Raw genomic sequence first — 12,285 nt, forward strand, 5'->3', positions numbered from 1 at the left:
TCCCTTTACTTTCTTTTTACTTTCATTCCCCCATTATTTCACTTTCATTTTCCTTTCTCTTTGTTTCCCATTCTCTTTTTTTACTTTCCTGTTCTTTATTTTCCTCCCTACCCCCCCCCCAACCTTTCTTTATTTCCCATTCTTATCTACCTTTCTAATCCCATCTTTATTTTTTTTGCTTTCCTTTTTCCTCTCCCTTCCTTTCATTTTCCCTTTTCCTTTCTTTTTTTTTTGCTTGCTGTTCTTTTCCCTTCCTGTTCTTTATTCCCTTTCCATCTCCCCCACGCGTTCCCTTTATAATTCCCCACTCTTCTTTACTTTAGTGTATTCCCTTCACTTTTTATTACCTTTTCCTTTACCTTACCTTTATTTTCCCTCTCCTATCATTTCCTTTCCCTTTACAAACCCTTTTATTTATTTTCCCTTTCTTTTTTTATTTTTTTAAACCCTTTTTACTTTCCTTTACTTTCATTTTTCTTTTCTTTCCTTTCCTTCGTTTTCATTTTTTTCCTTTCCCTTTCTTTTTTTCTTCTTTAAACTTCCCCTTCTTTTATTTTCCTTTTCTGTCCTTTCCTTTTCCCTCCTATTGGTTCCCTTTCCTCCCTTTTTATTTCCTACTATTACTTATCTTTCTAATTCCATTTCTTTTTCTTAGCCCCTACTTCTTTTTACTCTTAAATCCAAGTTAATATTCCCACCAAAGTGTTCTGTTGTGTTTGTCAGTTGTCCTTCCTCATGCCATGGGCACAGGCTGGTCAGTGAAAATCCCACGGCAGATAAGAGCCCTATCGGGTGACTGTGTGGTGATCCCATGCTGGTTTACCCTACCAGCCTCGGAAAGACATCAAATGAAAGCAATCATGTGGTATCAGGTGGAAACACAGCACGTCATTTTCAACAGCAATTATGATAGAGGAATGATCAAGGCGTCCTTGGTGGACAACCTGCAAGTTGGCAACTGTTCCCTATGGATAAGGGACATTACCAAGACTGACTCCATGATGTATAGATTTCTCATCGAGCTCAAAGGGGTCAAAAATTATACTTCCCCTTCTTCAGTTGACTTGCGTGTATCAGGTAAGCTTTTTACAACCATATGTTAACCCAACCTTGATAGAGGTTCAATGTAAATCTCTTTTATGTAGACACAGATGGCAAGCTTACACTCTTTGAAAATTCCATTTTGGGTCATGGCAAGATTCCATTGGGAGACATAAATGTGAAAGCCATAGTGCTCTGGAAATCCTTTATCATGTGTTCAAGTGTATCGATTCCCTTTACCTTTTTTGTAGGTTTTGTATAGAGTTGTGAAGAGTTGGACCATCTGTCAAGTATATTTTTTTATTGTGGTCCATGTCCCCTTTGGAAAGATTTACCCCTCTTGTATTGTAACCTCTGTTGCTAGGAAAGAAAATGAAAGGAAATTCAATATTTTAGAGCCAACGTAAAACATTTTGTTATAAGGTGACAACACTGCTTTATACCATGGTGAGTAAACATTGTCATCCAAGCAAATTAAGTGTATTAGTGATAGTGATCACCAAAAGAGAAATAAAGTTTAAAAAATGGAATCCAATGACGCCACCATATGTAGGGACTGGACACTAATCTATTATAATTTTGTTTTTTAAAATTTCATACAATTTAAAATAAATATGTTTTGATTTACAGATGTGCCAGTACCCCCTGAGTTCCAGATCAGTACTAAGAACATCATGGAAGGGGACACAGTAATAATGACCTGCAGGATAAACCACACATGTAATATGAGACCATTGTCTTTCATTTGGAATCCTGTGCTGGGAGAGATCTCAGCAAGGGCTGAGGATCTGGAAGATGGAATCTGGAAGTTCTCATCTACTCAAATATTTATAGCATCAGCCAGTCATCAAGGAATCACTGTAAACTGTCAGACAAAGCATATGAAGAGCCAAAAAAGTTCCAAAAGCAAAAACTATAAATTGATTGTTTGGTGTGAGTTTTTTATTTTTTAAAATATAATTATTCATATATGACAGTCTAAACTAAGTATCGTGTCCAGTTAGGATCTGAAGCACAAGCCATCTTTTACCTCCCCTCACTAAGCCAAATCCTCCTTCATTTGTGTCTCACATGCTTCCCCTTTCGGTCATTGCAGAACCTAGTGGGAGGGTTTTAGCAGAAAGGGGCAAGACTAGGCATGGTCATGTGCTGATTGACAAGTTACAGACTTGTGAATGAGCAGTGAAAATGCTGTTAGCCACACCTCCCGAAATACTCTCATCCCACTGTAGTGTGAGCAGGCCCAGCGTATCTCAGAGTTTCATGATTTAATGTCAGATTCATTGCTTTATAAACAGACCACTTAATCATTTATTAAAGAATATAGAGCAACATAAATATGTCATATAAAGAGCTAAGTTTTAATATGTCAGTACAGGTGTGTTTTTTTTACATATCCACTAATCTCTCATTTGTATTGTTTTATTTATATATCAGATTCACCCAAAAACACCACAGTCACAGTCAGTGCCAGTGAAATAAGGGAAGGGGGAAATGTTTCCTTATGGTGTTCCAGTCAAAGCAATCCTGAAGTTTCCCAATACATTTGGAATGGGTTGTTGGATGATGGCACACTAATACCCCTAGTAGGAAATCAGACTACAATTCTAATATCAAATATCACGGCTAGTATGAGGTCAGTGTATTGTACAGCTCAGAACTCAGTGGGGATTCAGACCTCGCCGGTGGTGGAACTCAACGTTACATGTAAGTTTGGACTGTTTTTCATTATTATTATGTAGGCTATAATCATCCTCTATTCTACCGAAGAATTATTCAAGCTTTTAATGGATTAGGATAAAATCTTTCCGTGCTGACACACATGCCTAAGGGCGGGTTTGGAACTGGCCGGGATCAAGGTAGGTGTCCTTAGGCATGTGTTTGTTTACTGGCGCCAACGCATAGGGTCTCTAACAACTAGCGTGTGCACATTTGAAGGCCGTTCATTTTCTATGGGGCTGCCATGGGGAAATGCTATTTGTTAGGTCTCCACCGAGAGAGGGGTTCAATGGCATCAAGAAGCATGGCCAATGTAAACATAACCTAAACGTATGTACTGTATAATGTCTCCATCGGAGATCACAGAACTACATCTGCCTCTCTCCCCAGATGGATGGAACCACCTTTGTACAGGCTTCTTCTAGGTTCAACAAATCCAGCCTGGACTGAGCTCACAAATGGCACATCCTGGTGTTTTCTTTTAGTTTTTATGTCTGACACCAAATGAGTACTTTTGTAGCTCCTCATAACCTTCTCATTCCTTTTCATAACCACAGCATGAGCATAATTACTTTCTGTGCCCCTAGGTGGAATTTTTATTGAAAAAAAATACTTAAACTCAACGAACAAAAAGTCACCAGGAGGCAAAAATAAATCCCAAGCTTCTGATGGCTATATGTTTTAGCTCTGCACTGTACAATGCATGCTCTGTGAAGTGTAAAACTCAGTTCTGTGTGCAGCACAGCTACCAGAGATAATGTAACTCCTGCAGAGGAGTTATATCATCAGTGGCCACCCAATGACCGAAGAGGATCGCTGTTCTCTTGGAAGTCTACCATGAAGCCAATGGCCAAGGTGGCACCTTCCTTTGAGGAGGCGAGGTAAACCTGTGTCTATGGCAAAAGCTGTTCACCAACAAGTATTGCTCTGGTATTATTTTGCTATCTTGTATGACATGCCCACAATTTTAAAATAAAGACTTGTAAGGGGACAGATCTACTATAACCAGTTGGTCTCCAAGGGTTGAACACTTGGCATAGACCCATTGTTTGTATACTTATTTACTGAATAAGCCTGAATATTATGCCCCATGGTGTCCTTGGATGAACAACATAATTCTGGTAGGACATTTATTCTATCTATTTGTATAAAAAGGAAGAGGGAGAAAATGAGACTGTCTCATTTCTTCCCTCTTCATTTGATACATTAGTAATTTCTAGGCAACTGCATGACTAAATAATACGACATCTCCTCTTGAACACAAAAACTGTTACTTTATTCTCTCTTTTTTCCCAAAACACTGTCTACCATCCTTCAAGACCAGGTTGATACTGAAAACAGAAAATACACCTTCTGAAAAACTCAACCAGGAGCTCAGTACCATTTGAAGGATGAGTGCCTTATGTCATAATCACTGTACTATTCTTCTTTTTAGATAAACCACAAATCACTCCACGGTCTTACTGCCGTCCAACATTTAATGTTATGAAGTGTACATGTATAGTAAAAAGCAACCCACCACCTATAGTAATCTGGCATGTGCTGAACTTTAGCATGACCGAGACAGAAGGAGAATATGAGGTCAACAACACCTTTTCTAATCATGTGTCAAAGACCCAGATAAGAGGACCATCATCTGCTATGACCAATGTGTCCTGCTACTCTGAAAACAAAGAGGGCGCTATTGAGCTGCTTCTTCCTGTTTATTGTAAGTACAACTCTCTAAAGCCACCCTATGATAAAAAAAAAAAAAACTTGTATTACCACTTTAAAGTGCGTGCAGATAGGTACCTAGACAAGAAATAAAGTCTAGGAGATGGTTTATTAACCAATTAAAATAAGGTTTATTGAACCTGGGCGTTAAGGTCAGCATCATAAATTTGTGGTGGTTTCCATAAAATAGGGGAGTTGGCTACCTTTATATATTATAAATACAATTCTAACACCCTTCGTGTAGTGTATAGCTTGTATGTTTGTTTTTTAATGGTGTGTTTAGGGTGAAAATGAAGGCCAATCACCCACATTTGCCATATAGCCAGATATACTAAAGCTCGCAAAGACTGGAGAAGATAGACTATCATGGGTGAACCTGGGTGATCCAGCTTAATCTGGTAAAGATTTCATAAAATAATTTCCTATTGTTTGGCAAATGTTTTAAATTCTGGACCAAATCCACCATACGCTGTGGTTGAATTGGATTAAAATATACCAAAAATTTTGACACTTACAAAGCTGCTTTAAAATGAACTTATTTAATGAGCACATACCTAGTGATTTTTTGTCATTTTCAGTAACTTCAGTATATATAGCATTGAGTATGTATAACACTGGTCAAAAAACATTTTCTTGCCAAACATATTAAAGTCATTCATGTTTGATGCAAAGATTCCAAATATGATATTGGTTTTGCTAGATTGACTCTAGTTTTTGAAATAATGACCCTAAATAATAACCTCATAGAAAACAAATAAAACATGAAAATTAGGAAAAATAAACTAGATATGCCTATGTATACAAAATTAAATTTTTAAAATACTTAATGTCAATTTATTCTATATTCAATATATTTACAGAACTAATCACAAAGAAGTCATTGAAAAATTCTTGTTTGTATGATTTCCTTTTACAATGATGATCAGGACAATCATGTTGAAGGCCATCATGTGTCTATCCCATCTGACCTGATACCTTTCTTTCATCACATTTATATCTTAATGGAACCTCTCCCCTTGTTCCCCATCAAGGTTTTCTGGAAATTTTTGGAAATGCCTATGGAGATGTGTGCCTTTATGCTTATAGTAGCACCCAAATTTTTAAAGTTTAAGAGCAAGTTTTGTACCAGTTCTTCATATTTTTGTGATTTATGGTTACCCAAGAAGTTCCTGACAACCATGACATAGCTGTGCCAGGCAGAAGCTTCAGTATCAGTCATGTAACTTGTGAAATTTGAATCATTTGTCAGTTTCCGAATCTGGGGTCCATCTAAGATTCTTGCTTTCCAGTACTCAATCCAGGGAAGAATCTACAAATGTATTTTAAGCATTTACTGTCCTTGTTCGGAGCTCTAACAAATTCCTCCATTAATCTTAACTTTATGTGTAGTGGAGGGAGAATGATTTTTTCTTTGTTAACCATTGGCTTGTTAATGATGTTCGCTGCACCTTTTTTCATGTTTTCCCTTGGAGGTCATGTCACTTTTTCCAGTGATCCTGCTTTGCTCTACTATCCCACAAGCAGATGAAACATGGGTACTTTGTGTATCCACTTTGCTGTCCAAGTAGGAAGTTCACCATTTTTAAATCATCACATATGGACCATTGGTGTTCATGATAGCAAAGTTTTTGTAAGACCATTTGGATATTTTCATATTCTTCTTTAAGTTTTGTTGAGTGAACAATTGGAATTGATGCATAGCAGTTGCCATTATGCAGTAAAACAGTTTACAAACTTTGAGTGGAACTGTCTATGAAAAGCCGCCAGTCTTCTGCTCGGTATTCTGGTCCTCCCATATGGGCTAGTAGTCCAGGGATGTTACAACAGTACACAAAGTCTCCATCTTCACTGAAAAATGGTCGGAGTGTCACCTTTCTTGTCCTATAAACCGTTATTTTAACTTCCGGTCCCAGACAGTTCTTTTCTTTTATCCTGGATGCTAAAGGTTCAGATGCTTGTTTTGACAGACTTAGGTCACATAATAAATCATTGAGCTTTTCTTGAGAGAACTTCTGGTTTGATGAAACACTTCCATTATATTCACTTCCACTGCTAACTCCTGGATTACACCCCCTGTATATCCTCCATGTCGGATACAGGAATATTAGGGAGTGTACGGAACACTGGTATGGGAACATCAGCACCATGCGGCACAGGTCTTGCTGATTCAAAATCAGGGTATTCCCACTTGTTTTTCTTGTAACGATTGAAACCTTTTACATTCAAAGCTCAAAAATAACAATCATTGTGGTGATGGTTGGGCTCTGGCCATACTATAAGTACACCAAATTTCAAACTTTTAGGTTTTACATTTTTCCACTTATGTAGACACACTACACATACCATATGGGGAGCCCAATATTTATCTCGGTCCCCCGGTTTAATACCAAAGTATGCAAGATATGCTTGTTTCACAAATTCTGTAATGTTTCCTCTCTGTTTTTGCTGAGAATATTCACCACAAATGTAGCAAAATACATTAGGGTCACCTAAACAACTTCTTCTTGAACAACTCATATTTCTGCAAAAAAAGAAAATGTATGAATATTTAAAAGGTAAATGAAAGTTTCATTAAAATAATGCTACATTTGTTATATAAAATGCAAAACATTGGTATAAATAAAGATTATTAATAATATGCTGTGTTACCATTTGTTGTTGGTAAAATCATCTATTTTGATTCCTGTATCACAAGAACTAGAGCCAATTATTTGAAACTGGTGTCATTTCTTGTATTTTTTCTTTTGTAGGGGACATAACAAAACTTCTTGTGATTGCTGGTGCAGTTGGAATTGGAGTCCTCTTGTTGTTCATTATTATACTGAAGGTTCTGTTGAGCAGCAGGTGAGCTAATCTTGTATCTTTATTTAGTAAGATAATCCTAGGCTCCAAGCATAAAAAATGTTTTTCTTTTGTAGTAGTTCCTATTGTATTATTATTTATTGATCCATCAAGCACATATCATACAAGTGTATGTGTTTTACCTCCTACAGGAAGAACACATTGGAAAAAAATAAAACAGATCATTTTTATCTCAAAAACAACCAGTATGGCTGCCAACCACACTCCTTATATGGAAACATGGAATCACACTCCTTATATGGAAACACTGAATCACACTCCTTTTATGGAAACAGTGATTCATACTCCTTGTATGGGAACACCGAAATTGGCATCAATGCTCCTCATCAGGTGAACTAAAATGTGATTTATTTAAAACATTTACATCATGAAAAATATTTTGTAAAGTATGTTGTATCAGAGATTCGTTTTTTGCAGCCTGTTTCATTTACATGTTTTTCAATTCTTCAGAAGAATTTGATATTAGAATATTAGTTTGTGTACCATTTTTTATGTGATTCCTATTTTATTGATTTTTAACAAATTAATTGCTGATTTTTTTTTTACCAAATTGGCACTAAAGTCTACAGTACCCCAAAAAAGTCACTGGTCCACAATTACAAGTAAATTGAAAATTTGTCAGGTCTATACAAAATAAAATATGAGGAGACAGGGTATTTATTGCAGAAGGAGCAGCTAATGTCCTTTGTGCAGTAAAAGAAACGTGCATGGCTGTTTGCATAGTACACACTGCTGCAGAGAATCATATAACTCTGTGTGCATGTTCCGGAGTGACATTATTCTGATCGGGCCAATCAAGGTGGCCAAAGACCCATAGACCGGAGAAGGACCGGGTGAAGATTGAGATGCTTTTGATGGTGTAAAAGGAGGTGAGTGTAGTTCCAAAAATTGCAACCAGCTAAGTAAGTATATTTTTTTATAAGGGACATTGCCTGTTCCTTCCCCAATAAAGGACCTGCCCACTTACATTGTTTTTTCATTTAGTTAAGCTTTAACTGAAGGAGTATAAATATACATCAATGATGCATTTAATGAAGTTGACACCGCATACAGCATCCTTATAATTTATTTTTTTGTTCTCTTTTTTTTCGGTAGGAAATGCTTCACAGTGCTGTACCAAATGACTTTTACTCAGTGTACGAGTGCCCAAATAGTTTTGAAGAGGAGTCTGTTTATGCAAACACATGACTTTTCCTGAAGATACGACAATGCTAAAAGTTTAGGTGTATTGCCAGTTTGCATTGTGACCTTTTTACACCAGTTCGGCATTCACAAAAAATGTAACGTCAGTGGGTTCCACTGGGTGTCCTCCACAAACCAAAAACATACTTGAAGATCATTTTTTGATAAAACGGACCATGGACAACTGTAGGTACTTGAATGTAGGATCTTGAGAATGGTTAACATTTAGGTGTATTTTCAATTTGCATCATAACCTGGATTCAATATTCACCAAGGATGTGTGGTTGGTGGGTTCACTCTTGTTACTTGTATGGGCTTCCATTGGGTGTCCTCCACAAACCAAAAATGTATTTGAGGATCATCTTTTATTCAAATGGACCGTGGACACTGTAGGTGCTTGAATGTAGGACCTTGAGATTGGCTGAATGTTTAGATGTAGTAACAATTTGCATTGCGACCTTACATGGGTTCAATATCCACCAAAGATGTGTGGTTGGCGGGTTAACTCTGGTTCTCTTCCTCTATAAACCAAAAATGTATTTGCGGATCATTCTTAGATCAAGCGGACCATTGACACCGTAGGTGCTTCAATGTAGAACAAACACATTTGGTTGCCCTTTACAGGATGGGGTGCATCAGAACTTAATTTTAGAGAATTCTATAGATTGCACAAAATATAACATGGTATTAAAGTTTACAAAGAATGACACCAGTGACTATGGATCCAGGGAACAACTGATTGCCTGAAGAAATCAGGAAGATTTTTTTCCCAAATTGGAGTATATTGAACCATTTTTACTATCTTGTAGTATGTTTACTTCCCTAGTGGTTAAATGTGACATTGAATAAAAGCAGCTATTAGAATTACATACTACTAGATTGTAGTAATTGAGTTTAGATTCGTGCTGAATGCACAAAAAAAGATTCTTGAATATTGTACAAAACTGATCTTTTTCTCCTGTGATGAACATGAACTTTACATTGTCGGCTAAATATGTTTTTTTTGGCACAGAACATGGATCATTACATTACCATATATTTACCGTTTTCCTAACAAGATATACAGGTTGACAATCCAAAATCCTGCCATCGATAATCTGGATCCTTCAGTTTTCCGGCATGAATTTCGGATTGCATTTTCAATGCCGGGACTGCAGTACACTGTTTGGCCACTAATGTTTTGATAGTGCTTTTCTTCAGAAACAGCTGTTAGGTCTTGCTTGCTACACTAAATACACGTTAAGACATCCCTGCTGTCTGCTCCCTGGAACTATGATAGACGTCTGCAGGTGCTGAGAAAGGAAGACTGGCCTGTACGTTAAGGTAAGTGTAAAAAAAAAAAAAATCCAGAATTTTCGAAAATCCAGCACTCCTCAGGTCTGGAGGTTGCTGGAATTTTGATTGTCAACCTGTATTTATTTAAATGTGAATGTTAATTTTTTACAAACAATTGAATTATTAATATTCTTTTGTTATTTACATAATATATATAATTTTGTAGCCTTGAGTAAGAGATTGTATATTTCTTAATAAGCATCATCTCCGCATCTAGTATCTATTCTCAGCCAGAGGTAAATGGAATCCTAGAGTTCATCCAGTGATTCTTAGAAGTTCCTCAGGCTTTGGCTTTTTGACCTTATATCTGATGATGCTTGCATTGTTCCGGGTTCAGTGTTATTGGACAGGGCCAGTAGGATGACACCAGTGATCTTTTGATTAGAAGTGTTTTTGAACACCGTAATGGAGGCATTTTTCCTATTAACACTCAATTAACTAATTCTATTAAATGTTCCTTGAGACACAAAATTTATTAGGGGTTCCTCTGAACTGAAGTTCCACTTTACATAGTTAAGGACCAGACAGGTAGCTACTGCAGAAAGGGTCAGCTGATGTCCCTTGTTAAATAACCCGTCTTACCTGCTTGATTGGGCCAATGAAACGAGAAGCTGAGCTGTGCGTCAGCTTTGGTTGTCAAAGGAGCCCAGCAATCCCAGCTTCACTTGTGCGTGCCGGGTGTGAATTAACTTTGCCATTATCCTGGCCCAGGCAATCAGGGTGTCCCAAGATCTACCCTTGGAAGAAGAAAAAAAGGAAGATGGCGGTACCCTACAATAGTACATGGATTGGAAAGATGAGCAGCTTTAGTTCCACTTTAAAAATATTAAACCTTCAGATTTGCCTTCTACCAAAGGCTGGGAATTGCATACTAGGATCCTTGGGGAATATTTTCTCTGACTATGACACATCTCTTTGCCTGTTGTAAGATTAGTGTGCTTGTCCATAGACCTTAACACCATTGGACATCCTTGGGATGAATCGGAAAGCAGATGGAATCAGATCTTATCTTCCAACATGAGTACCTGACCTTACAAATGTTCTTTTGGGTAATGGCCACAAATTCCCACAGACATAGACAAACCTTTTGTAGAAACACTTCCCATTCTATTTAAGAGAAAAATGGTTCTGCTGCAGTACAAGTGAATAACCCAAGCTGACCTTTGTGGCTTTTCCGTAGATGTACAACAGAAACCATAAAAACTAAAACAAAACTTAAACAAATTTCTTATTAAACAGGAAGGAAGCTTGTTTCCTATGAGGGCTGTCACCAAAAGTATGTAGATGTTTTTAGAATACTTTTTTTCTGTGGCAAAATTACACTTAGGTTTGCAGTTTATGAGCTTTGTTTATTCCAAGTCAATCACAACCCTGAGCCTTAATCATATCATTGTAAATGTGGGGTCTTAACCATATCATGGTAATTGCGACCACCAACATTATTCTGACTCTGTCATAAGGCTGTGAGATAGACTCAAATATTATCTTATATAGACATCCGTATTGACCGTACTCACGCACAGATAACATCCTCAGATAGCTTCAACTCGGCTGCAGATACATGTGGAAGAATTCCAATGGAGTTGATTTTCTCCAGACAGGGAATCTTGTAAAGTGCAATCTTTTTTTTTTTTTGTTATTTAATCTCGCGTAACGTGATCCTTTAAACAAAAACCCTGTGCTCGAAAAAAAAGCGTTTTGCAAAAACACCACACAAAAAATGTGCACTGGGTGCTATTTGTTATCCCTCCTCTAAAGAGGAAGGGCCACCCAATTTCCCCAGACCCCCCGAAGTGAAGCTCCTGACGAGGGCTGGGTACTGAGTCCACCCAAACAAAGCTGGACTGGACCTACTAGCCCATCTGGCTGAAGTCAGATGGGGTCCTTTTCTCTATGGGACTGCATAGGCAGTCCCAACAGATACTAGGCTGGGAGCTCTCCCGAAGAGAGACTCCCAGTAAGGTAGAGTACCTGACCATAAGGCCAAAGCACTCCCCAAGACTTCAGGGCTAGCCCATAAGGAAATAGCACCCTCCATCGAAAAGTAGCACGCAAAAACCCCACCAGTGACATGTGACAACATAAAGATACATAAAAAATAAGTGTTCAGTGCATAACACACTGGACAAGGATAAAAAACGGCCCATCTGCACTAGCCACAGCAAACGCAGAATGAAAACAAGTGCTAAATCAGCCGTGACGTGCCTGTGTACGTTAAAATCACTGTGGGTTCAACACACCCAAAGTGATATTAAGGTACCCCTAGTTCGCCACTCCAGGGGGACGACACTCAGCGAGATTCGGCTTGCTCTCAAGACCTAATAGCCAGACCAAGGGTTCCCTGCTCCAACCAGCAGGACAGTCCACTATCTGGGAGTTTCTTATCAAGGCAGGCCCCATGCATCTCTCTGGTGGAGGCTGGCCGGAGGAATT

The 12,285-nt window shown here is 38.0% G+C and overlaps 1 protein-coding gene across 2 annotated transcripts; it reads left to right on the plus strand.

The window, feature by feature from the left end:
* Window positions 1–442: 442 nt before the first annotated feature.
* On the plus strand, window positions 443–9,391 carry LOC140340637 (B-cell receptor CD22-like). 2 transcript variants are annotated; one of them, XM_072425953.1, is made up of 7 exons: window positions 443–1,077; window positions 1,672–1,974; window positions 2,479–2,748; window positions 4,196–4,468; window positions 7,224–7,317; window positions 7,467–7,665; window positions 8,431–9,391. In XM_072425953.1, the coding sequence occupies exons 1-7, from the start codon at window positions 741–743 to the stop codon at window positions 8,521–8,523; spliced, it is 1,569 nt and encodes a 522-aa protein (XP_072282054.1). In that variant the 5' UTR covers window positions 443–740; the 3' UTR covers window positions 8,524–9,391. The 2 variants fall into 2 exon arrangements, with proteins under 2 accessions (XP_072282054.1, XP_072282055.1); XM_072425954.1 differs by lacking the exon at window positions 2,479–2,748.
* The last annotated feature ends 2,894 nt before the right edge of the window (window positions 9,392–12,285 follow it).

Source organism: Pyxicephalus adspersus, chromosome 11 (assembly GCF_032062135.1).
Source record: "Pyxicephalus adspersus chromosome 11, UCB_Pads_2.0, whole genome shotgun sequence".
NCBI classification, from domain to species: Eukaryota; Metazoa; Chordata; class Amphibia; order Anura; family Pyxicephalidae; genus Pyxicephalus; species Pyxicephalus adspersus.